This window comes from Canis lupus, chromosome 23, assembly GCF_048164855.1.
Source record: "Canis lupus baileyi chromosome 23, mCanLup2.hap1, whole genome shotgun sequence".
Lineage (NCBI taxonomy): Eukaryota > Metazoa > Chordata > Mammalia > Carnivora > Canidae > Canis > Canis lupus.
Window position 1 is genome coordinate 23,248,451 of NC_132860.1, and position 27,294 is coordinate 23,275,744.

The 27,294-nt window shown below is 38.1% G+C and overlaps 3 protein-coding genes across 3 annotated transcripts; all 3 read left to right on the forward strand.

The window, feature by feature from the left end:
• Positions 1-7,297: 7,297 nt before the first annotated feature.
• LOC140615512 (olfactory receptor 51G2-like) lies at positions 7,298-8,245 on the forward strand. The gene has a single exon (XM_072795375.1). It carries the CDS (start codon positions 7,298-7,300, stop codon positions 8,243-8,245), a length of 948 nt encoding a protein of 315 aa, XP_072651476.1.
• A 7,942-nt stretch (positions 8,246-16,187) lies between these two features.
• On the forward strand, positions 16,188-17,138 carry LOC140615282 (olfactory receptor 51G2-like). Its single transcript, XM_072795198.1, has one exon. It carries the CDS (start codon positions 16,188-16,190, stop codon positions 17,136-17,138), a length of 951 nt encoding a protein of 316 aa, XP_072651299.1.
• A 6,164-nt stretch (positions 17,139-23,302) lies between these two features.
• Positions 23,303-24,262, forward strand: LOC140615283 (olfactory receptor 51V1-like). The gene has a single exon (XM_072795199.1). It carries the CDS (start codon positions 23,321-23,323, stop codon positions 24,260-24,262), a length of 942 nt encoding a protein of 313 aa, XP_072651300.1. The 5' UTR covers positions 23,303-23,320.
• Positions 24,263-27,294: the final 3,032 nt, after the last annotated feature.

Here is a 27,294-nt window from a genome sequence, read left to right on the forward strand (position 1 = left end):
ATCTCATTTAATTGATGTTTAATTTCAGTCTGATTAGATCTAAATTTGGCAATCATAGAAGTCTCTTGAATCCTTTATGCTTTTTTCCAGAGCCACCAGTAACTTTATAATCATGCTTCTGAATTGGCTTTCTGTTATTGAATTGTAATCCAAATTTTGTAACTCTGTGGCAGAAAGTACTGTTTCTGATTCTCTTTTGTGGTGAGTTCTCCTTTCTAGTCATTTTGCTCAGTGCAGAGTGGCTAAAAATGAGGTGTACTTGTTAAAGCCCAGACTCTTCTCTCTGTATCATTCCAGCTGTTCTCTCTTTAGATCGCAGGTCAAATTCATAGGTTTTCAGGATAATTTGGAAGTTCTCAGGTTAGTTTTTTGTCACAACTACTACTATTATTCTTTGATAATTTTCTAGCTCCAAATGTTTTTCTGATTATATGCTCTGTGCCCTGAAATAAATGACCTTATTTTTTTTTCAAAGATTTTCTTTATTTATTTACAGAAGACAGAGACAGAATGGCAGAGACAGATACAGAGACACAGGCAGAGGGAGAAGCAGGCTCATCACAAGAGTCCTGTTGTCAGACTTGATCCCAGACCTCGGGATCACACGCTGAGCCAAAGGCAGATGCTCTACTGCTGAGATACACCGGTGTCCTTAAATGACCTTCTTTTTAACAATCTGCTGTATCTCTAGCAAATTATTACAATTGTTCCAGCTATATTCTTTTCCTTAAATATTCTTATTAGTTAACCATCCATTCCCATGTTCAGTGGGATCAAGGTCATGGTATACTACTGAAAATGCACAGAAGATCCCTATAAGAAAACACTTAATGCAACATGTCTATTTTACTCAGTGCTTGCTTATCTCTGTAGCCATGTTGACAGATGGCCCTTGACCCAACTCTAGGAATAATTCCCCAGAGTGTTCACATAGTTACTGAGTCATAATATTATTATATATGTCCTAGTAGTTCAATATGAACCAGGTTGGTAATATGTTAGATAAACATAGATTTATTATGTGTACCTGTTGCCTGATTTGGGGTAAACATACACTGGTCATGTCACAGATACATACTTGTGTTACTAGTTTGCTTAAAGAACTCTGAATTCTGTAACTCAAGCAGGCTTCCCTGGATAGAAACGTCTCTCAGTTGTTCCTGAAGTTTGTGGCTACAGTGATCCTTGCAGAAAGAGAGGAAACACCTGGAAGCCTGTATGTGGCCTCTCTTGCCTTCACTAAATATACCTTTTTCCTGCTGTTCTTGCATGGTGTCCTTAACCATATCAAATATTAGCCATGAGTATAAATGTATTTTGGGCTCTATGAGTTTTCAGTGAACCACCAAAAAAGTGAGTGGTTATAGTACCCCTAGATGGACCCTCTACTTCATGCCCAGTTTGATTCCTACCTCAATCCCCCCTCCCCAGGCCATTCCTGGCCAGTTCTATGCCTACTCTGACCACGCTTTGCATCTTACATCACTCTCTTTTCACCTTCAAAACAAAATCCAGGACCTTTTTATTTGTCCTGTGAATCGTTTTTAATGTCCTTCACCCATTCCTCAGTAAATTTGAGATAATTTACCTCCTTTGAGGAGGTAGGGAGGAAGAAAAGCAACAGCATGAGGGAAAAGTTAGTTGTATGTTATTGTAACAAAGACCAATCAGTGCAAAATAAATTTATCTTGGAAGAAATCTGTTTATATTATCATTCATGTAAATGTTGCTGTAGGTATTCCACTCTCACCACCCAATATATGTACAATTAAAAAAAAAAACTTGCTGAATTGGGGATGGGGGAATATAATAAGGATCATATGTCCTGGAAATCTGGATATGATATGAGATGTGTCTGGAGCCAAAATACTAGGGTCTATATGATGAGTTTTATCTCTAAAAGGGAGAGAAAAAAGTCTTAGACTTAGTCTTAGTCTTAAAACAGAAGGAAGCTCAAGACTGGCTGTGTGTTCTAAGCTAATATCATATATCACCTGGAGACCTGACAAACACCCACAAAGATTAGCAATAGACTTTTTTGTCTGGCCCATGCACATTTGATTCTTCTCTGAGACCTTATACCATAAGGTTTGGGTGTGAGTCTCACTGGGATTGGTTGTGAGCCTCTAGAACCTGCTTTATAAACCTGCTCACTTGGCACGATGATCAAGGCAGGGAGCCTCATGAAGCTCCAGCTGCATGACAATCCACAGAGCTTGTGTCCCTGCCCTGGAGTCTGGTGAGTGGTAGAAACACCTCAGTTGAGCTTGGCTCAAATCATGTTGTATGCATACTTGGGATGGAAGTCAAGAGAAGTCATGGGATATCCTAAATACAGTTGCAAATTTTGTATGAGGATCTCCGAGACAGGAAGGACATTTCCTGGAGATATGCAGCACCTCTAATCTTCTTATATGATATATACTATAGTTTTGGGGAACAATCTCTGGCCCTTTTTTCCTTACCCAACAATCACTCAATTATTCCCTTAGAGTTTAAGATCAACTGTTAAGCCAAACATTTTATGTAAGACATATATTGGGTAATCAATAAATAATTCATATAAGAAAGACAAGAGGGAAGAAGAAAGGAAAGGAGGAAGGAAGGAAGGGAGGGAAGGAGGGAGAGAGGGAGGGAAGGAAAGGAAAAAGGGAGGGAGGGAAGGAGGAAAGGAGGAAGGGAGTTCCAGGACCTGGGAATCTGGAAGTGTAATTTATAATTCTCACACAACATTGTAATAGAGAAAACTCCAAATACCGACTAATGAATCTCCCAGGATGAAGAGCTATGTGGAGTTCTTGTCTTAAATGAAATAGTTTAAAGGACTAATAATATTTAGCCAAGGCTATACGATTTTTAAAAAGCATAATAGCTCTGCATTCACACTCTGGCTTTTGAAAATTTTTATTCATTTTTTTTTTTTTTTAAATTTTTTTGAAAATTTTTATTCAAATTCCAGTTAGCTAACATACAGTATAATATTAGTTTCAGGTGTACAATAGAGATTCAACACTTCTACACAGCACCCAGTGCTCATCACAAGTGACCTCTTTAATCCCCGTCACCTATTTTACCATCCCCCACCCACCTCCCCTCTAGCAACCATTTGTTTCTTCTCTATAGTCAAGAGTCTGTTTCTTGCTCTGGCTCTCTGAAGAACTGACCTATTTAGTTCATGTAATGTTTCTCAGGCCAGTCAAATAGCTCCAGGGTTCCATCTTTGTAGCTTTAGTGCTTTGAAGCAGCATTTACAAATTTAAAGATCTGTATAGCCAGAGCCCCCTAGTGTATGGGCAACATAGTAATGTTTCTTAGAAAGTTGTATAGTATTTTTAAAAGATTTCTGGAATTCAAACTTCTAATATCTTCTACAAGTATTAGGCACTATTCAACAAAATGCCATCTTCAGTTTATGATGATGAGACACTTACAGAAGAAACTATGGATGGAACTGTGTCAAGAGAGAAGCAGGATGTTGACTTGCACTGTAAGCCCTGGTCTTTATCCAGAGGTATCCTGCCTTCCATCCTCTGTTAATTCCTGTTATTTAAGCACTTCTTTCTGATCAAATCCAGACAGTTTGCAAAATGCACCCCTTCTGCATGGGTAGATGAATGCCCACATCATATAACTACTCCTGATTAAATATTAAGCATACAAAAATCCTTAAAGACTATGAAAGTAAAAGAAATATCCAGGTGGCTCATTTTATCAGATGAGACTGCAGGCTGGACTGCATAGACATAGGTACAATACAGACAGTGAATTACTAATTAGGAGCTTTGAACACTTCTCCAACTTTCAAAAAGGCAGTACAAAAAGAGCCATTTCCTTAGTTATTTAAATTTCACAATAGGGCAGCCCCGATGGCTCAGCAGTTTGGCGCCACCTTCAGCCCAGGGTATGGTCCTGGAGACCCAGGATTGAGTCCCACATCAGGCTCCCTGCACGGAGCCTGCTTCTCACTCCGCCTGTCTCTGCCTTTCTCTCTGTGTGTCTGTCATGAATAAATAAAATCTTTTTTAAAAATTTCACAGTAGACTAGCTTACTTTCTGAGACAGGGAGCTTCATATTCATTTTAGGAGTGCTGAAGACTCAATTTAACAGGAATTGGACAAAATGATCTTGAAAAATCTGAAAAGTTTGTTTCCTTTTTGGTTGTATGGCAAAGCTCAAATAAAGAAGATAACATTTTTGCTACTCACTTTATGACAAAAACATCCTATCAAATGTTTATGCGAAAGGGATAATTCCTTCATCTGCTCACACCCAGCAGTGGATAGCATGAGGAAAAATAGAGAAACACATGCTTCTAACCTCTGCTGAATTAAAACTTTAGCATCATGACCCAGCCTGCTAGGAACACCTCTCTCTCTCTCTCTCTCTCTCTCTCTCTTCTCATGCTTATTGCCACAGGCATCTTAGATGAAATGTGGTCTTTGGATAATTATTCTCTATCAGAAATTGGCTTTTTATATAGCATTATCTCCCTGCAAAGTCCAGTAGTGTGCTTGACCACAACTGGCATTGAATTATATTGGAAAAAATAGTTTGTATCATTCACAAAATGCAGTGTCTGCTACTGTCTTCATTCCCCGCTTTCCTGTCTCTGACAATTCTCCAAATCTCTAGTGTCCCTGATTCTTCCCACTCTGCCTTATGTTTTTAAGAGGATCCACTCTCCTTGGATGATGGAAGCTTGCATTCCTAAGGTGACTGGGTTGCAGCTCAATACTTACCCCTGGATGAAATCAGACATATAAATTGAATCTGTAGTAGTAGCCTTTCTTTTCTGATGTCCTTAGAATCAAGGCAAAGACTTCCGAGTGGCCTCGGAGACTTTCTCATTTGTGAATTGATCACCAGCTTATAGCATATCATCTCATGTCTTCCAAATATAAAATTTCCCTCTTTCTCACTCTTGTTATGTTTCTGAAGTGGACTTGCTATTTTATTCATGCTAGTATGTTAAATATTCTCCCAGGAATATTAATGCTGAATGTTTCAGGTGTTTTATTTTGGTTAATGATGATAACTTCTCTGCATTTATGAGAATTTTAGTGTATTTCTAAAGGGTGCTGCTTTTCCTTTCTTTTGAAAATACACTGTGGTTAACAGCTTATAAGTAAAACTTGTTGAGGCAGGTTGATGGATGCAAAGTCTATGCATTGCACACCTCACCCTCTGTAACCAAAGTTCAGGGGGAGTTTTTATTAGAATAACAAAGATGATGACTGATGCTCACCTACCCTCACTTCTCCACAGGTATAAGCACACAATCCCAGTCCTCACCTTTCTATACAGATCCTTTCTCAAATCTGACACACCTGCTTCTGCATTTTGCCTCCCTCATAGGTGGTTATCACTCCTCTTCTTCCTCCATAACCTATCCTATAATAATTGCTAATAATTGGTTTATTGTTCAATTACCATGGTGCTTTGATCCGACATGTTGTTCACTCTTCACAGAATTTCTTCTCTGGTTTTTCCTTAGATGAATGGTTAGCATGCTGAAAGGGGATTGTAGGTATTCTTCATGACTTTATAAGGCAATATTATAATTAGTGTTCAAAAAGGTAGAATATAATGAAGACTGTTTTACATCAGTAGATCATGGCTGCCACCTAAATGACTGCCCACAACATGTTGAAACCTCCACTGTTAAGAGAATTTTCCTAAGATGTTAGCAAAGAAAATCATCATTCAATGTTAACTTCATGTATATGCCCAAGTTTCTCTTGACTTCTTCTATGTACTCAGATTTCCCAGTTTTCCTTTCTCTAATAATTGGCTTTGAAGGTACTCAAGATCCGGGATGCCTGGATGGCTTAGCAGTTGAGCTCTGCTTTCGGGGCATGATCCTGGGGTTCAAGGATCGAGTCCCACATCTGGCTCCCTGGGGGGAGCCTGCTTCTCTCTCTGCCTATGTCTCTGCCTCTCTCTCTCTCTCTCTCTCTGTCATAAATAAATAAATAAATAAATAAATAAATAAATAAATAATTTTTTTTTTTAAATGAAGGTACCCAAGGTCATTCTTTAAAAAGGTGAGTTAGGGGGGTTAGTCAGTTAAGCATCCAACTCTTTGTTTCAGCTGGGGGCATGATCTCAGGGTCCTGGAATTGAGTCCCATGTCAGGCTCCATGCTCAACTCTGAGTCTGCTTCTTCCTCTCCTCTGCTCCCCTGATAGCTCACTCTCTCTCTGGAATAAAAAAGTAAAATCTTTAATTAAAAAAAAAAAAAAAGATGAGGAAATCTCTGGGTGGCTGAGTGGTTTAGTGCCTGCCTTCGGCCCAGGGTGTAATCCTGGAGTCCAGGGGTCAAGTCTCACATCAGGCTCCCTGCATGGAGCCTGCTTCTCCCTCTGCCTTTGTCTCTCTCTCTCTCTCTCTCTCTCTCTCTCCCTCTGTGTCTCTCAGTCTTTCATGAATAAATAAATAAAATCTTTTAAAAAAAAGATGAGTTGTAGAGAACAAAATATAGATTCCTGGTTCGGATCTTTTCCTATCCCACGGTCAAATCCCCTATGGGTGTGTTCTATGTTGAGCGGTGGATTATCAGAACTTCAGAGGTGTAAGTTACATATTGTCTATATTATATTACTTAAATTGAGTACTCAGCAGGAGCTCAGTAAATGTGTGATGCCACTGAGAATATATGTATTTCTGACTGCAAATATTATCTACTCTCCACCTTCTTCCTCTCACCTGTCTCAGCTAGCCAACATTTTCCCAGAAAGTAATATCAGAGATTGAGAAGGGATTTAATCCAGTAGACATGCACATCAAGCACAAACCCTCCTGGTGCCTTCTTGTCACAGATACTACTTTTAAATCCCTTTCAGAGCAAAGATATATCTGGTGATATGAGTTCAAAATCAATGTTAACACCAGTCAGTGTTAACTTGATTTTCTAACTCCGAAGCAGCCATTATCTAGGTTTCCTTAGAACCCATTTTCTGTATTACAACTAATCTAGCATATGCATCTGTATCCTGTGCTTTCACCGCAGTTTCCCTTTCCATTTTTCAAATCTTGAAACATCTTCAAATGAGGAAGGAATTTTCTCTCTGTGAAAGGCACAAGCAGCCCCTGAAAACTAGAGCAAACCTCCAAGAAGACAGACAGTATCTATACTCTAGTGAAACTTCAAAAAGAATGGAATTCAGTGCTGTAAGAAGAGAAGGAGAGTGATATTACTCCTCAGGCATGGGACACAGGATGAGATATCAGGAAAATGCTGTGAAAGAATAACTTTTTGCCTTTATAATTTTTCCAGGACAAACTCTTCCAAAAGTTATGACAATTCTTAACAACAATAATGCCAGCAGCTTCATCTTTATACTGATGGATCTCCCAGGACTGGAGGCTGCTCATTGCTGGACAGCTATTCCTATCTGCTCTGTCTATGCTCTATCTTTGCTGGGTAACATCACCATAATGTACATTGTCAAGTCTGTGCCCAGCCTCCACACACCCATGTACCTCTTCCTGTCCATGCTTTCAATGGCTGACTTGGGCCTCTCAGCTTCTACACTACCTTCAATGGCAGCTGTTTTTCTCCTAGGCCAGAGAAAGGTGGGAGCTGCAACTTGCTTTATGCAACTCTTCTTCATCCATACTTTCTCAGTTATTGAATCAGCTGTGCTCTTGGCCATGGCTTTCGACCGCTGTGTGGCTATCCGAGAGCCCTTACGCTATGCCACCATTCTTACAACCAAGCGCATTGGTGCCATTGGGCTAGCCATTGTCACCCGTAGTGCTGCTCTCCATCTGCCCCTTCCTGTGCTCCTTAGAAGACTGCAATTTCAGCCTGTGAATGCTCTGTCTCATTCATACTGCGTTCATCCTGATGTTTTAAGGCTAGCCAGTTCTAGCACTCTTGTGAACAGTAGCTTTGGGCTCTTTGTCATGCTTTCTACACTAGGATTGGATGCTGTACTCATTCTCCTCTCCTATGTGCTAATCTTAAGAACAGTATTGAGCATTGCTTCCAACACGGAGCGGCTTAAAACCCTTAACACCTGCATTTCCCATATCTGTGCTGTATTACTATTTTATACCCCACTGGTCAGCCTGTCGATGATTCATCGCTTTGGAAAAATGAAGCTACCAGCTCAGGTATATATGCTTCTCTCCTATCTGCACTTTCTTGTTCCTCCGATGCTCAACCCAATTGTCTACAGTGTGAAAACCAAAGAGATTCGGGTACGCATTGTAAAGATGCTCCTCCCAAGAAAACACTGAGTCACAGAGATAAAATACTGGTTGTGATAGTCAGCCTGCTGAATGAAGACATCTCAGAGAAGGAGAGAGTATATAGCTTCCAGCTGATGTATCAATCAATTAATTATTCAAAAACTCTGATTGAAATATATTATGTGTTCAAACATGTACCATTTAAAACAATACCTGTGTAATGAGAAAAAAAAAAAAAAAACATGTTGCTCATTCTGAAAAATCAATATCAGCCTGTAAAAAACTCAGATTATTTTAGAGGAAACTGACAGGATCTTGAAGGAATATCATTTAAAAGCAAATAGATTAGAAGAGTGGAATTCAAAGATATCTAAGGCATCCTGTAACTAAACACCTAGAGTTTTATTTATAAAATTAAGCTCAAGAGGGCCTCACTTGGTATACATTCTGAAAATTTGGCAAATATGTAAAATCAAAAAGTTTTTTCTTGTGCTTTGCATAATAACCATAGATATGGTTTAAACTGGAAAATATAAACCAAATGAAATACGTTTAAAGAAATAAAGACCTTAATTACCATAATAAAATGTGTCTCAATGGGACTATTAGATAGTTCAGCATTTTATTTAAGCTCCATGATACATAAAGGGTGGACATCCAATACAGTGTACAGTTTGATAAATCTGACACCTATACACCCATGAAATCATCACCACAGTTAAGGGAACGAACATACCCACTACCCCCAAATTTCCTGTTGCTCTATTTCCCCAGTACCTTTTTCCACTCAACTTGTCAAACACTGAGATAATTTAGTTATTATCAATTAGTTTTCATCTTTCTAAAATTTTACATAGTCTGGCTTTTTTTTTTTCAGCATTGAGTACACTGAGTTCTATCTGTGTGGTTCAGATATTATTCCTTTTTATGCTGGACAATATTTCACTGTGGATATACCACAAATTACATAAAGTAGTAAGTTGCCATGTAAATAAATTATTAAATGAGAACAATTATGCTTGCCTTCATATGTACTGCATGTTATACTTTGTATTCCTTAGCATATGTTCAAATTTATACCTGGCATCATTTCCTTTCAGCCTGAAAATGTTTAATTTTTATCTTTAAAATTTTACTAGATTAGAATGATAAATTTCAAAGATTTTTTCCTATACCACTTTAAAAGTATGATTTATCTTTTGTTAATTTCTTTCTTTTGACAGTGACAAATCTGGATACCATTATTGTATTATAAATTACAATTTATTTCTCATCATTTCATCCCTTGTATACAAAAACGGAGAATTTCAAAATTATTAATCCATGCTCCTGCAGGGAACAAGTTTACCAACTTCAATTCAATATTTGTGTGCAGTTCTGTATCATTAAATTTCCATTGCCCAGTCAAAACACCATTTTCTTTTTTTCATTAAAGATTTTATCTATTTATTCATGAGAGACACAGAGAGAAGGAGAGAGAAGCAGAGACCCAGGCAGAGGGAGAAGCAGGCTCCATGCAGGAAGCCTGATGTGGAACTTGATCCAGGGACTCCAGGATCACACCCTGGGCCAAAGGCAGGTGCTAAACTGCTGAGGGATCCCCAAAAACACCATTTTCTGAAGTAACTGAGATCAGCTCCTTTTCTCCTCATGTCCTTCAGTGAGACTATGTCATCATATATTTGTAATATAGGTGCAATAATTTTTTATAGTCGACCATCTACCATGGGATCCCTCGATTTTTTTTTCTTTTTTTAATTTACATGCATCAAAGTTCACATTTTGTGGTTTACAATTCCAAGTGTTGAGGAAGCATTAGTCATGTTTAAATAAGCAAGTGAGAGAAAGCTAAAATGCCCCCCTCCCATGGTGCTAGATTATGTGTGTGTGTGTGTGTATACATATATATATATATATATGTATATACACACATATATACTTATATATGACTGTTTATGTCCATATTTTTTCTTTATATGTCCAAACATATTTGTCATAACTGTTTTAAAGGTCTTTTCTTCTAATTCCAGAATCTCTATTCATCCTGAAACTCTTCTTATTGGCTTTTTTATTTTATTCTGATTCTCTTTCTGCTTTTTTATTTATTTATTTATTTATTTTATGTGTCCATGGGCACTGCAAATGCTGTATTATTGGCAGTCTGGGTCATGTTATCCTATATACGGAGAATATGGCTTGACATGGCAGACTGTTTATTGGAGGATCATGTTATTGCTTTTGCATGTTAGTTTTAGGCCTTATTGGAGTCTAAGCTTATTAACCCTTACTTTTGGTTATAGTATTCTTGCCTCCTATTCATCCTGTTGGTAAGAAAGAGATTTCTACTGTAAGGTTATGGAAATGAGTGAAAGCATGGCACTTGACAGTGGAAAGATAAGACTGACAACAGTTTATTGGTCATAGATACTCACAGATTGGGGAAGCAGGAAACTGCATGCCAGACAAGTGGCACACAGGGGTACTTGGGGACAGAGTGAACAAACCAGGGGCCATGGGAAGCAGACTCTGTAGTAATGACAAAGTGGGGTTACCCTTCTCATTTCCACAGGATGATTTGGGTTGGTTGTTTGAATAATTTCATTGACTTACAAGGAAGTGAAAGCCATTAGTTGGACTGCAGCTGATTTGATTGTTAGGGAAATTAGCCAGGAGGGGACTCTTGTTCACTGGATGTGAGGCATACATATCTGGGAAAAACAGGGAAGCTCATGATTAGGCTTTTTGATCCATTCCCAACTTCAGATGTCAAAGTAGCACATTATATTGAATCAGTTTGATGTAATCAGAAACCGCACCACATACTCCCTCTTCTTACGGTGTAGCTCTTCCGGGATCTCAAATCAATGTCCAAGTCATTCAAAGACCTTTGTCCACTCTCCCTTGTTGGGGAGTGTGTCCCAGTACTGAATGAAATGCAGAATCTCCAGGCGACTGACAGCCCACCAGAGATGTTTTCTGCCAAGCTTTTTGGAGTCTTGACCTATAAATCTTCAGCTTAGTACTTGGTGAAAACATCAAATGGACACCTAAGCAGATTTCTAGGACTTCTTCATATCCAATAGGCACCCCAAATTTTGATCCCTCACAGCCCCTAAAATCACTTCTGTCTTCTCTCTCTCCCTTGAAAGAGAGAGTTGTCCTCAATTTGCATTCAACTTCCTTGTCTGAGTTTGTAAAGTGAAGTCTGGCAGAAAGCCTGAATGGATATGGACACACTTTTTATCTCCTTTATCACAAGGAATCACAGCTCTGCATTGTCTGTTTTTCAAGATCTGATATATTTTATACATCTTGCCCAGAATTAGAGTTGTTTATTTGTTGGAATATGTTCAACATCCATTTCTTCTTTATGACATATAACATTGAGGTTGAAAGCTTTGGGGACCTCACTATTTTCTTGCAGTAATACTTAAAGTTTTGATAAATGTGTGCTCACAATGAGCTGAGCTTTTTTTGTTTTGCACCTATATAGTGAAACAATGAATTTTATAAAACATTCTTTTGGGGAAGTATAAATTGTCTGCCTGAATTTTCAATTCTGTGGCTAAATTTGTGATTTCTATTCTGTTTATTTCCATTTATTTTCTATTTTTATTTTCCTCTAAGTCAGAAAGTCCTTCATTTTATTTAACTTTTATTATTTCTTTTGCAACAATAGAAAGTTTCTTTGTTGCATTTGTATGTAAATCAGCAGCATCATCATAAAATTAAGTGCTTAATGTGTGCTTTTTTAGGAATGATAGTAAGTGATTTGCATATATCATTATATTAAATACTCATAATGTTTTTATGAAATAATAATAAATAGGTAATTATTTGAGTATTGAAAAACATGGTTTTCAGTTTTCCAATGAAGTACCTGATTTAATCCTCACAGCAACATTGTGCATTAGTTTCTTTCAATATTCTAATTTCACAGGTGAGGAAACTGAGACGTCGTTTTGAAGCATGTACCCTCAACAGCTAATTACTTTTTAATCATAATATAAGAAGATCATTAACTGAGACGGGATCTCAAATCAATGTCCAAGAGACAGATTTGGATAGGACCAAAGGATTCCAATTATGATAGAGTTTCTTTATAGCCCATTGCAAAACTTATTTGGCAGTGACATGGTTAAAGCTATTTGCTGCCCTAAAGCCCATGTTACCTATTATGTTCACCAAGGGATGCTACCCAGGAATGTACCCTAGAGGAGAGTGAGAAATGTCCTCAGCTCTTATCTTCTTCTGAGTGAGTCAGTAACATGGGGCTTGAGGGGAAAGGAGTAAAGAAGCCATTTGCCAAGGTTTCTTTTAGTGCTCATCTAAGAATAGAGTTAATAGATTTTAAAGCCCTGAAAAAGAGCAGTATTGATGATTTAGAGGAAGAAAAAGTGCTTTTTATCTTCAGGTACCATCTAGGAGCCACTGAATAAGTTTCCTGAAGAATTTCTCAGTTGTACTGTCATAATAGATAAAACCAAATAAATGGGAAGTTAGGAGATGGGCTAGTAACTCAGCCTAAATTCTCCATGCCTTAAATACAGTCTAACATATGTGTACCTAAGTCTTTAGGCAAATGGATTCTATGCCCTTTAAGGGAGACATGCTGAGAGGAGAAAAAAATTGAGGAACAGAATGGAATGGAAAGTTGCTGGTTTATAAAGACAGTTGGAAAAAGCAGTCTGTTACCATTTGCATGATGGAAGGTAACAGAATGATGATGTGAACTGATAAATCCAGAGTGATCAAGGTTAATTTCAATTACTCCTAAATTTTTGAAGAATCATCTTTGAAGAGGCTCCTTGCATTTTGAGCACAGTAAGTATATTTAGGAAAAATTAAAGAACAGACAAATATTAACAATGATTATTTATTTTCTAAGTGCTCTACAGATTAGGAACTCTTCCACCCACTATCTTAATTTATCATCAGAGAAACCTATGAGATTGGTATGAAATTTAGTACTACTCGCCCATTTCCATTCTTTAGATGATGAGAAAAGTGAAACCAACATTGTATTATGTATGTGCTGTCATTTTACTGTCACAGCAGAATATTGGCTTAATGTTGTTAATCTGAATCCTAATGTGATTGCAGAAGAAAACAGACATTGGTGCTAGGAAACCCAGCATGGTTTCCTACTCCATGAGGTCACAGGTTTACCTCTGATTGAAAATCTTCTGGAAAGCCAAAGGGAAAAGTTCCTGTTAAATAAAAGCTTACAGTGCATTAACACTTTTGAATAAATAGCTCTTGGTTAAGTCCAAGTTTGTCCAAGTTATTTGTTTTCCAACGTTTTGTGCTTAAGACAGGACAAGAAACAGGTACTCTGCCTTTTCACTTATCCCCTCTGTTTCTTATCACAAAAATCCCTTCACTCCACAATTATTTCTCTTTTTTAAAGATTTTATTTATTTATTCATAAGAGACACACAGAAAGAGGCAGAGACACAGGCAGAGGGAGAAGCAGGCTCCCTGCAAGGATCCTGATGCGGGACTGGATCCCAGGACCCTGGGATCATGACCTAAGCTGAAGGCAGATGCTAAGCCACTAAGCCACCCAGATGCCCCCACAAGCATTTCTTAAAAATTAAGAAAAACTATCACATGCACACAAATTCACAAAACCCTTCTTTTTCTGCACAGTCAACTTAAGGCAATATACAAAACCAATATGCTCTACTTTTCGGAACACCTGAGTACCTTTTCTCATAAGCCCATTTTTTCAAATGCTAAGTGAAATAATGGCAGAAATTCCAAATACGCTCACACTATACCCATTCAGTGTGTTTCTACCTCCACTTTTGAAATCTATGGATGAAGGGAGGGAATGTTCAGTTTGTTAAGGAAATGTTGAATATTTTCCTTTAATTTTAAAGAAATAGTGCAGCTTGAGTATAGTATGAAGAATTCATCGACGGCACTCAAACACTCCATGTGAATGCACGATTCTTCCCAGCCTTCCCAGTCAATGTCCTCAAACATTTCTCCATCTTATTTCACCTTTGGGTCATCTCAGTAACTGACTAGAAATTCTTTAATCTGGAGGAAACAAAGTAGATTACAAGAGGAAAACCAGAAAAGGCCATCATATAGGAGGTTTTTAAACGTAGGTGTTCATGGGAATTTTTTTATTTACTTAGATGTAAGGATAAGGATTATGAATGAATTAATCTGTTTGTTAATAGTTGGCTTTTATCTTTACCTTCATGCAACAATATCCAGAGTAAAAGATACTGAGTCAAACAGAATTATTTCCAGTCCTGGATCCTCTTTTATGATTGATGTGACTTTAATTAAGTTACATACTTGAATTCTTAAGGATAAAATTTCTTAATCTAGAAAAACTGATCTGTTAACTTTCAACACTTGAGATGCTTTCAAATCAAATATCTGAGTGTTTTGTAAACTACTTTAGATGGAATATAAAAGGAATAAATTAAACTTGCATATTTCTACTTGCAGAAGAAAAAGTGACAGAATTCATTATTGTTTGGAGCTACTTTTCAAAGAGGAATACTGAGTTATTATCCAAGACATCTGAGAGAAAATGTGATAAAATGAAGAGAAAATCAGTATCACTGGAAAAGATAAGACAAAACAAAACTCTGAAGAGATGATTAAGAAAGATTCCTAAAAATTAAGTTGTTCTTGCTGGTTATTATTCTCAAGTTTTAGACTCCTGGGAAATTCCAGAAATCTCCTTCCTTTGTTTATGATAAGGAGGGAAGACAAAAGTTTCCAGACAATGCTTTGACTGGGTTCTTGAAAACTGGAGCTCATGATGGCTTGAAAGGGCAAAGGAGCTGAGATGGCAGAGAATGAAATGGGAGCCAAAGTTCAAGAGAGAGAACATAAGACCCAACATGTAGTCTTAGATTATTGTATTTTTTTCAAAAACCAGTAAGTGGATCTAAGTTCTGATTCCTTCACACATAAATAACATTTTCTGATTATTGTATTTTTTCAAAAATCAATAGGTGGATCTAAGTTCTGATTCCTTCACACATAAATAACGTTTTCTGATTTCTATGTACTCATCAGTATAATGCTGAATAATTATAGATAAGCTGCAAGGTCACTATTTCATTTTCTATGAGTGGAATTCATTCTATTAATGTTCCACACACACAGCTCAATTGGAGAATGAATCATATTTAGAAAAATTATCTAAAAAATTTGCCACAGTTTGACATTCTAAACCATGTGGGGGGTAAGGTTGTGCTGGTATGCTTTCACTGGAGGGCCTACACGTTAAAGTGGATTCTTCTGTATTTTTTTTTAAGATTTTATTTATTTATTCATGAGAGACACAGAGAAAGAGAGAGAGAGGCAGAGACACAGGCAGAGGGAGAAGCAGGCTCCATGCAGGGAGCCCAACATGGGACTCAATCCCGGGTCTCCAGGATCACACCCCAGACTGAAGGAGGCGCTAAATCGCTGAGCCACCCGGGCCACCCCTGTATTGTTTTAATTATAAAAGAAGATGTCAGTCTGCAAAATTTGGATGTTTACCACACTGAAGTATCTACTGAAAGACAGTGTGAAGGGGAATTTGACAGGAAGTGAGGAACCTGCACTTTGCTCCCACATCAAGCACACTAACTACTATATAGGCACCTAGAGTTCACTTCCCAGGAGGTATAGTGAAAAGTTAGGATCTACACTGTCTTGGTTCCTTTCCAGATCCATGTTTCAAATTCTGATTTTGTGATAAATTTTGTTGTAGGTCTCCTAAGCCTGGTTTCCCATGAATGCAACATTTCCTTGGATAATTCAAACTAACCTTTGTTTAAGGGCTCCATGATTATCTATGAGCCTGGGGAAATGCGTCTCCAAGTCAACAAGGCCATGGTTGTCAGGGAAACCCTTTGGGGAGTCAGTGAAGGGTCTCAGTTCATGGAGGACGTTCTGACCCAGCAACTCCTTTGATTCCAGGGCCTGTGGTTTCACTTCTGCCTGGAACTCTGCCCACCAGGTCACCATGTCAGACTCCAACCACACCGGTACCTTTTTCTTCCTAGCAGGCCTCCCAGGCATTGAGGCTGTGCACAAATGGCTCTTTATCCCTCTGTGTGCCATGTATGTGGCCTCCCTGGTAGGGAACAGTCTGATCCTGTGGGTGGTGAGGTCAGAGCCCTCCCTGCACCAGCCCATGTACTACTTCCTATTGATGCTGGCAGTGACCGACCTGGGTCTGTCTGCCTCCACACTGCCCACTGTGCTCCCCATCTACCTGCTGGGTCTCAGGAAAGTGGCAATGGATATGTGTCTGACCCAGCTCTTCTTCATCCACACCTTCTCCATCATGGAGTCCTCTGTGCTGCTGACTATGGCCTTGGACCGTTTTGTGGCCATCAGCAACCCCCTGCACTATGGCACCATCCTCACAAGCCCCCGTGTTGCTAGCTTAGGCCTGGCCAGTGTGGTGCGCAGTGTCGGGCTTCACATCCCCGCTCCCATCATGCTGAGGAAACTGCCTTATTGCCAGAATCGCCTGCTTTCCCATTCCTACTGTCTGCACCCGGATGTCATGAAGCTGGCCTGTGTAGACACCCACATCAACAGTGCCTATGGTCTTTTTGTAGTGCTCTCTACACTAGGGGTGGACTCGGTGCTCATTGTTCTCTCCTATGTGCTGATCCTCCAAACAGCGCTGTCCATTGCCTCCAAAGCTGAGCGCCTTAAAGCCCTCAACACTTGTGTCTCCCATATCTGTGCTGTGCTGCTCTTCTACACACCGATGATTGGCCTGTCCATGATCCACAGATTTGGGAGGTGGGCTTCCCCTTCCAGCCGGGTGCTGCTCTCCTACGTTCACTTTCTCATACCTCCAGTGCTCAATCCAGTAGTTTACACCATTAAGACCAAGCAGATCCGGCTGAGGATGCTACGCTTATTGGGGTCAGGTGGGGCTGGCATCAGAGACACTTAGGCTCAATAGATCTTTGGTAGAGAAAGGGCATGAAAGAATTTGGTCATAGATGTTTAATGAGCCATTTCACATAAAGTCTCATAGTGAGAAGACTGTAACTCAGAGACAGCATCATCTTCATATGGAGTTCTCACTCATGGGAAGAAATAACCACATTCTCATTTAATAAAGTTTCACTGAATGGCTACTCTGTTAAATACACTATTATTGGCCCTATAAATAGAAATAGAACTAAGATACTGCCTCCATTTTAGAGGAAAGCTCATAATATTTAAGACTCATGAAGGGGACTGCCAATCTAAATGGAAAAGAAACAATCTAAATGGAAAAGAAACTTAGGGACCTTACAAATGCATAAAAATGCACATAGTGCTTTGCCTCAGATCTTAGGAAGAAGAATTTTTGGCAACTGGGATGATGGGTATATTTGGAATTCAGTGATATCAGAAGCATTTTTGAAAATCCCCACTAAAAATATTCCTTATGAGGAAATTCCTTCTGTCTTGTTAACCACTACATCCCCTTTCCTGTATGTAGTCTTTCCGTATATTAGGTATTTTATTAGTATTTGTGGAATAAAAGAATAAAAGTGTCTTTCAGAAGCTGTGTTTGTATCTGCATTCTCTGTATGTCTTCAATAAACTCTGCTCTCATTTGATTTCTACCCTGCATGAAGTCAAGGACCCCTTTTGGCTGGTCCTGTGGAACCTCTCTCTGGCTCCTGGAACTCAGCCAGGCTGCATCACTGGCAAGGATGAAATATTCATTTGAAATGCAATTCCAAATATTTGAGAATCAAACCTATGAGGACTTCTTAATTTTGCTTTTAGAGCATTCCAGGATTTTGCTGTTTTTCTCATTTTCTCAATATTACTTTCAAAAATGGTAAGGTTTTCTAGCTTTTAAATTGCAAATATCTGTGGCCAGAGTTATCAACACATATTTTTAAATAATGAGAATGAAGTAGGGATGCTTGGGTAGCTCAGTTGGTTAAGCATCTACCTTTGGCTTAGGTCATGGTCTTGGGGGCTCAGCAGGGAGCTCTCTGCTTGTCTTTCTCCCTCTGTGTGCAGGAGAGCTAGGTCTCATGGAGTTGAAGAATGTATCTCTCAGACAAAGGAGAATGAATAAAGCAAAAGAAGTTTATTAAGCAAGGATACAGAGAAAGCTTTCAGAAGTGAAAGGGGTCCCTACAGGGTTGCCACTGAGGGCTTGTAGGGTTGGTCTTTTATTGGAAGCCAACCAGGAAACTTAAATACTTTTAACATCTCTATTGATAACACCATAAAGAACTAGTGATAACATCTTCAATGATTTGCTTCCTTTTTAGGGTCTAGTAATTCTTTGTTGGTCACAAGTAGCTGTTATAACAAGACCTGATGCTTAGGACAGATGGTCTGGTTTGGTTTCATTTCCACATTTTGGGGATTTTTGTGAGCTTAATTCTGTGGCCCCTTATCTAGTCCTGCCTGTCCCTTATTTATGTGCACTCTCTCACTCTCTCAAGTAAATAAGTAAAATCTTTAAAAAAAATTGATTTTTCAAGCAATATTCTCTTAGTTGTAATTTTTTTCCTAAAAATCTCAGCAGTCTTGAGCACAACTATAGATGAAGGATGCTTTGAGAATAAAAGAGGTTGGGATGCTTCGGTGGCTTAGCGGTTGAGTGTCTGCCTAGGGCCCAGGGCATGATCCTGGAGTCCCAGGATGGAGTTCCACATCAGGCTCCCTGCATGGAGTCTGCTTCTCTCCCTGCCTGTGTCTCTAGTCTCTGTGTCTCTCATAAATAAATAAATAAATAAATAAATAAATAAATAAATAAATATCTTAAAAAGAAAACAGGTGAATTTTATTGATATAGCCCTTGTACTGAATGCTGTGGTTATTTCTTTGTATATACTTCATAAAACCTTCCTTTTAGTGTCCTCACATATATCACATTAAGAGGGAAACAGATTGAGCAGCCTGGGTGGCTCAGCTGTTTATCGCTGCATTAAGCCCAGGGCCTGATCCTGGAAACCCGGGATGGAGTCCTATGTCAGGCTCCCTGCATGGAGGGAGCTTCTCCCTCTGCCTGTGTCTCTGTCTCTCTGTCTCTGTCTCTCTCTCTCTCTCTGCCTCTCATGAATAAATAAATAAAATCTTAAAAAAAATAAGAGGGAAACAGATACAGTAGGGGAGGGAAATAGCAAATAGTTGGGTGTTATGATACAAAATACAGGAAAATGAAATAACTAGGAAAAATCTAATATAAGTAAAAAAAAGATTAGCAGACCAGGACTAACTAGTCTCGTATCATTTACTTATCTCCTGAAATATCAGTAGACATATTACAATATATTCTATAACTGGAGTTCCTAATGATGAAACAAATTCTGAATGAGAAACCCAAAACAGAAGGTATTTCTTTGAGTGACATGTTCAAGGAAAATATCCATATTACATTTTTAGTACAAAAAAACCCTTTCTGTTAATTAAGGATATCCCCTTGTGCTTCTGTCTGTAATAGCCACAATTAATATAAATCAATGCAGAATCACTAATAACTACATTTATTTGCTGAATATACCTGTTTCCACAATCTATCTCAATTAGGCTTTTTATTTTTCCTGATTGTAATGGCTGAGTAGATGATGGCACATTTTACTGGCACCATAGATAAAGATGGATAAAAAGATGAAGAGTTCAATTCTGTGTATGTTTCATTTGAGTCTTCTGTAAACACCTATGTACAACAAATAACTACATATAGTTACAAAACTGAGTTAGAGCTTCAAACACAGATGTGTTAACTATTAGTATAAAGATGAGTAAAACAATGGCATTGTTTTACTGTCCAAGGATTTCAAGGTAAGAAAGAATGAGCAGTGGCCAGAGAATAAAACCATAAGGAAATGAAGATTAAGGGACAATGAGAAAGTACTTAGTTTTAAATGGATTCAGACAAGGATAAACAAGTAGAGAGATCATTCCTTCAGAAGGCTCATAACAGATAATTTAAATAAGATAAGCTCTTTTCAACTATTTAAACTATTTTAGAATCCTGTCCTTGTAATTGTCCCTTGCTGCCTTTAGGGCCTCATTACAGGTCCAATAGCTGAGTGTCCTCTTAGCCATATAGAAAAAAAGATTCTCAGAAACTAAATTTCAATGGCCAAATAGCTGGACAATGGGGAGACCACGGAGAACAATATACATTATTCAAATCATTGATTTGTAATGTAATTATAACAACAAATCACCCAACAGCGAAGTGCAGGGACTAGGTGATTTGGGGTGATTAGTCATTGAAACTGAAAATGGGAGACAAAGAAGTGAGATTCATGTGAGGAATGGAATGACTTGTTTTTTTCTGTTGTTTTGTTTGTTTTGCTTGCGTACATATATATGTGTATGTAACAATGTAATAATTTCCTTCTGTAATTGAAGTCAGAGTGTATGGAAATAAAAACTCTATTCCCAAACCTCTATAACAAGAACAGTAGGTATATATGGTACAGATATTTAGATTTCCCTTAGACATACATTGTAAAAAGTTTTCAGATAATTTCCTCCAGGTAGATAAAGAATTACATTCCTAATACATTCTCTTTGTTTCTGAATATATTACACAAGTAGCAAAGAAAACCCAAGACACATTGACAAGAGCTGCCCAAGCTAACAAGTAAGGAAATAGCTAAGATTTTTTGAGTTGTCCTTAGGGAAACTGTGCCATAAGACACTCTTGGTAAGAAAGCAGATAAAGAATGAGAGCAGAAAGGAGCTGGACAGGAGTACTAGACTAGAGGGCAACACTTATCACTCTGTAGCCTAAAATAACTGGCTATGTTTCCAGTAAGTATACTTACTTTGCAAAACTTTTCTTCTCTCTTTCTCCACCTTCATATAGGCACAGGACAAGTTTGAAATTCCATATTGTAAGATCCATTTGGCATTGTTAGTCATAAAATATTAGAAGATTGAATATAATAACTACACTCAGATAAGAAAGTATATAAGGTGATTGAAGACATACCTGTCTGTTGGAAATTTTTTAAAAATTATTTTAAAAAATCAATTACTAAAAAAGTATAAGTAAATAAAAAGCAATTACTTTAAAACTCAATTAAGCATATTTAGTCAGCTAATATCCAAATTGTGCTTAAATAAAGCATTCACCATAAACATTTTTTTTTTAATTTTAGTCATTTAGGTGAAAGAAAACAGCTAAAGATCTATTGAGAATATGGCCACTGTTCTGTTCTCTGAACCTGGTATATAAAAAATTGTGAATAAATTAATTGTTGAGATAAATAATTCCTGGCATATTTCTGAATTGCCTATCACATGAATTATATGACAAAACACTGACAGCTAATCACCAATCATTGAGCAATTAAAGAAATGGCAAAAAAAAAGTACTAAGTAATTTATAAATATCTCTTGTATTTTTCAAATGATGAAAATATAATAATTTTCATTTTGAGGTAAGAAACCAAAGCTTAGGGGTATTTAGTAATTGATCACATAATTAGAAAGTTGCACAACTGGGATTTATAATATTCAGTTTGATTCTGAATCTGATGCTTTTAAAAATTGTATTGCCCAATCCTTTTCAAATTCATCCCAAAAACTGAAGAGGAGGGAACATTTCCTAACTCATTCTATGAAGCCAGCATTATTACCCTGCTGCCAAAGCCAAAGACATTACAAGAAAAGGATATTACAGACCAATATACAGGCATCCGTCCTTTGATTGTGCTCTGCTTTATTGAAATTTGCAGATAATGCATTTTTTTTTAAACAAACTAAAGGTTTGTGGCAGCTGGAAGTTGAGCTGTGTTTATTGTAGCTATAGATATGAGAGGTTTTTTTTTCTTTGTTTGTTCTTTATTGTTCTTTATTCCACTTTTGACTTTAGCTTTGGCAATGTACCCTTCCTTAGAGAAAAGTCTGTGTTTTTACAGAATATTCAGCTGTGATGGATTGTTATTTTATTAGATGCTTGTTGGGTTGCTGATAAGGGATGGTGGATAGAATATGAAAGGATATAAATAATCTTCTAATTAAATCTTAGTGCATCTGTTATTACTGGGTCTGTTCCTCAGAGCTGTGACCTTCACAGGGATTTCTACAATGGTCTTCCTCCCTGTCTGCAACCATCAGACTGCTTTATTTCCTCCCTACTGTAGCATTCCCAATCTATTGAATTGTGGTCCCTTTCCCTCTTAGATGAGATGGAAAGTCTGAAGGATCTGGGCAGAATTTCCTTCCCTCAACTGAGGTAAGGTGGCAGTCTTTTTCCTCAAAGCAATTGGTCCATGTTATACCTCTAGGTATTTTTCACAATGGTTACCCTTTCTTAGGGGTTCAGAAAAGGGAGAAATGTTTACTGAAAAAAAAAAAAAGAAATGTGGTAAAAATAATAAGCTTTATATAAACATTTTTGTTGATTCAGACAGATATGGAGAATAAAATTTATTGGGAATACTGATCTAAATGTTTCTCTTGGGTGTTTACTTCTTGCCTTCTTCTAAGGAGATATTGAAATTTCACTCAGTTAAGCCGAGTCTCACTCCCTCTAAAGATCTGTGAATTCCAGAAAAGCAGCCATTTACCCATCTCAATCCCAGGGACCCACACACTTAGCCTGCAGTGACCAAGTGGAATCTCTCACTTGCATCAGCCACCAAGAGGGAATACTGGCCTCCCGGGAGTCCAGGTCCACCTGCCCCACACAATACACTTCATTCAACATTCAACATCATAAATCTGAGCATTCTCACTCCCCGTGCCATAAGAACTGGTGACATGACAACGTTCAGGGACTGACTCAGAAGCAGCAGAACAGGAGCAGACCTGCGCTCCCAATAGCTTTTGCCACTGTCATTTCCTGGGCGTCCTACAAGTGGCTCTCTCAGAGGGACTTAAAGTGAATGAACTTAATGTTCTAATTTGCCTAAAGCGGTCAGGACATTGATTTGCTTCTACAACCTACCACCTACTATCAAGGAGCTTCTCTGTGAAGTCATCTTGTGCTGTAGCTTCTCCTGCAGAGTGGAGCTTCCATGGGATGCTGCAATTAGTTTTATCCGGGCTACAATGCGAGTAGCTGGATTATACTCCACTGTTCTCACACACAGTAGGCAATTTGACAAAACTTGTTAGTAAGTATCAATCTTATCTTGAAAATTACACATAAGCATGTCTGCTTCTTCTGCTTCCATTATCAATTCCTCCATATTCATTCTCACTGGTTTCCCTGGCCTAGACCAGTACTACCCCTGGTTTTCAATTCCCTTTTCTTTTGTCTATGCTATGGTCTTTCTGGGAAACTGCCTGGTGCTGCACGTGATCAGGACTGAGCCGAGCCTGCACCAGCCCATGTTCTACTTCCTGGCCATGCTGGCCCTCACTGACCTGTGCATGGGGCTGTCCACGGTGCACACGGTGCTGGGGGTCTTGTGGGGACTCAATCAAGAAGTCAGTCAGGAAGCCTGCATTGCCCAAACTTACTTCATCCATGGTCTGTCATGCATGGAGTCTGGAGTACTTCTTGCCATGGCCTTTGATCGCTTCACTGCAATCTGCAATCCTCTGCGCTACACATCCATCCTGACCAACAGTAGAGTCATTCATTTCATGGTGACCATTCTGATGAGGGCTGCTTTGTCCATTCTCCCAGTCATCATTCGCCTGAAGTTCTTCCATTACTGCCGCCCCCACATCCTCTCCCACTCTTTCTGCCTGCACCAGGACCTACTCCGGCTGGCCTGCTCCGACATCCGCTTCAACAGCTTCTATGCCCTGGCTCTGGTGATTTGTACCTTGCTGTTGGATGCTGTGCTCATTCTCATCTCCTACATTCTCATCTTGCACACAGTGCTGGCGATTGCATCCCAGGAGGAGAGGCTTAAGTCCTTGCAGACCTGTGTGTCCCACATCTGTGCTGTCCTGGTCTTTTACATCCCCATCATTGGCCTCACTATGGTGCACCGCTTTGGAAAGCATCTCTCACCTTCTGTTCATGTCCTTATGGGCAATATCTATATTCTTTTCCCACCCCTGATGAATCCCATCATCTACAGTGTAAAGACCCAGCAGATCCGGGGCAGGATGAAGAAGTGGTTTTCCCTGAAAATGTAGTAGAACCTTTGGATGCTATCAGTAAGAATTTCTGTATTTCTTTTTCCCCATTCACGACTAATGAAAGTCCATTAAAGAATTTTGAGATAAAAATGTGTATGCCAAAGATTTATTTCTTTCAGTCTCTTCGTGTGATAAAGATATGACCTTATTGCTTATAAATTTTTCATTTTACATTGTTTTGTACAATTTTATATTTAGGATTTCTTCATAGCATTTTATTTTTATTTTTTAAAAGATTTTATTTATTTATTCATGAGAGTCACAGAGAGAGAGAGAGGCAGATACACAGGCAGAGGGAGAAGCAGGCTCCATGCAGGGACCCAATGTAGGACTCGATCCCGGAATTCCAGGATCACCCCCTGAGCCGAAGGCAGGCACTAAACTGCTGAGCCACCCAGGGATCCCTCTTCATAGCATTTTAAATTTTTTATGAAATCTATAAGAATACAGTTTAGAAACTACCACAATAGCACTATTGAGGCCTGACAGGGCACTTCTTAAAACAATGATTGTAAGAACCAAAATACAACAAGGTATATGATAATATTTAGGATACGAGCACACTGAATAACTGTCTATGGTTTGGTAACCAAAGTAGTTTCACAGTTGATGGTCAAATTTCTGGTTTATGAAATCAAATTGATGGTATGTTGTCCAATGAGATAGTGACAAGGAGTATTGTCTATGTGACAAGATAGTGGGGTCTATGTTGAACACATTGAGTTTGAGATATCTCTGAAACCTTGATAAATACCCATTGAAACTATTGAGTTTGGTAGGTGTCTCCCATGGTGCCTGTTCAGACACAGTGCTAGGCACAGCTAAGGTATAGGAAAGCAAGGAGGGCAAAAAAAGAATAATTGGCCTTCAGTATAATAGGTGACATAGACAAAAATTATTAAGTATATATCTATAGTAACTATTCTGTGAAATGTCATTCAGAAATGAAGAGTGCACTGACACCCTGCCAGGGCACTGGAGTCTAGTACAGAGGATTTGAGTAATGATACCTCTGAGAAAGCAATATGCAATTGAGGCTTGAAAACTGAGGACAAATAGCCTGAGAAATATAAGAGAAACAATTTTCAGGCAAAATAGAGAGAAAAACAAAACTCTGAATACACCAGACTCTATGAAAAACGGGTGAATAAATGACTATAAAATTCAGGTATAAAAATTGAATAGTAGACAGATCCAAGATTAGAAAAGATGAGATTTTGATTTAATCCTCAGGGCAATATGAAAATACTAATTTATTGCAATTAGAATGATGAAATGATGAAATATTTATGGTAAGAACATCAAACCTGCTATCAAATAGATGAGGACAAGTGTTGATGGCAGAAGACTAGATACAAGTCCTAACAAAAGGTTACTGTAGTGACTGAACAAGGGTCCAGTCAAGGAGTTTCAAGAAGTGGGTGGATATAATATATATTTAATAGATGGGATCATAAGACTGGTGATTGATTGTGAGGAATAAGAGCAGCTTTTGGAATGAGTAACTACAGATGTCCTATAGCCATGTGCTATTATAAGGAAGGTGTGGGTGAATGGGATTTGTTTTAGAAATATATTTTTTTATTTATGTGATCTGCCTAAGGTACATTTTTTAGTGGGGGAAGAGCAGAGAGAGGGAGAGAGAGAATGTTAAGCAGGCTCCACACAGAGTGAGGAGCTCAACTCATGACTTAATCTCATGACCCTAAGATCGTGACATGAGCTAAAATGAGTCAGACGCTTAACTAAGCCATTCAGGTGTCCCTTCCCAAAGTTCATTTAAGGAGAGATATCCAGCTGGGGGTTTGATATATGTTTCAAGTAGCTGATCAGAAGAGTGTAGCTGGATACTGAATTTGCAAATCATGGCTACAAACATGGTGTTTGAGATCATGAGGGTGGATGACTTAACTAAGTAAATAAAATAACATAATATGCTAAAAACCCTGGACATTAAAATAAGATTCAGTTGAATCCCCAAAAATAGCCTGAAAAGGAAGCAATAATAGTATTAGGGAAGTATGATGTCCATGAATCCAACTGGAAGAGTGTTTTAAAGAGAGAAACAAGTCTATCAAAAATGTATTACAATGTCTTATATTGAGTACTGAAAAATATTCATTTAATGTAAAAGAACACTAAAATACTTAGCATGAACAGTGTTTGTAAAGTGGTAGCAACAAAGAAACCTGTCAAAAACCAGCAGTGAAGTGATCCAGGTTAATATAAACAGAAAACATGACAGAAATATATATCCTTCATATGATATCATGAATGTGACACCTTATATCTATAATCTTCCTCTAAAATAATCCATAACCCCATTCTCATCATGAGGGCAGAATCAAACAAGTTCCAATAGATACCCATTTCACAATGTCCCTCACCATTGATCTTCAAAAATACTAAAGTCCACAAAAACAGGTTTGACAAACAGCCAAGAGACTAAAGAGACATGGCAAGTAACAGAATAATTGCTTATGGTTTGGTGACCAAACATGTGTTTGGTTGAGATGTGTTGTTCTGGATGAGAGCCTGTAAGAGAAAAAATACATTAAATAAAAAGCAAAGAGCCATGAGTAATTTTAAATTTTAATTAATATATTAATACTGGCTGATTGATTGTAACAAATTTTACCGTGCATGAGGGATATATGGAATTTATCTATATTCTCAATTTTTTCTCTAAATCTAAACTATTTGAAAATAGTCTATTAAAATACTTAAAAATAATTTTAAAATGAAGTTAATAAAATGGAGACTTAAAATAACTGAACCCATGTTATTTCAGGAAAACAATCAATATAAACACACATTCCTTTAGTCTAGATTTAAATATGTTATGCTCTAGGAAATGATTTACCTTCTATGATCCATACAGTCAGGGTTAGTTGAAGGGAAAAGTATTAGAGACTAGTTAGTGGTCATTCATGATCCAAATATTTACTTCTAGATTATAAAATCATATATTGAATGAAATAACTACTCCAGACATTGCATTTCACTCCAATCAAGTCAGATAGCCCTGA

Bases quoted from the DNA above. Each gene is read 5' to 3' on its own strand.
- LOC140615512 (XM_072795375.1), top strand. From the start codon at position 7,298: ATGACAATTCTTAACAACAATAATGCCAGCAGCTTCATCTTTATACTG.
- LOC140615282 (XM_072795198.1), top strand. From the start codon at position 16,188: ATGTCAGACTCCAACCACACCGGTACCTTTTTCTTCCTAGCAGGCCTC.
- LOC140615283 (XM_072795199.1), top strand. From the start codon at position 23,321: ATGTCTGCTTCTTCTGCTTCCATTATCAATTCCTCCATATTCATTCTC.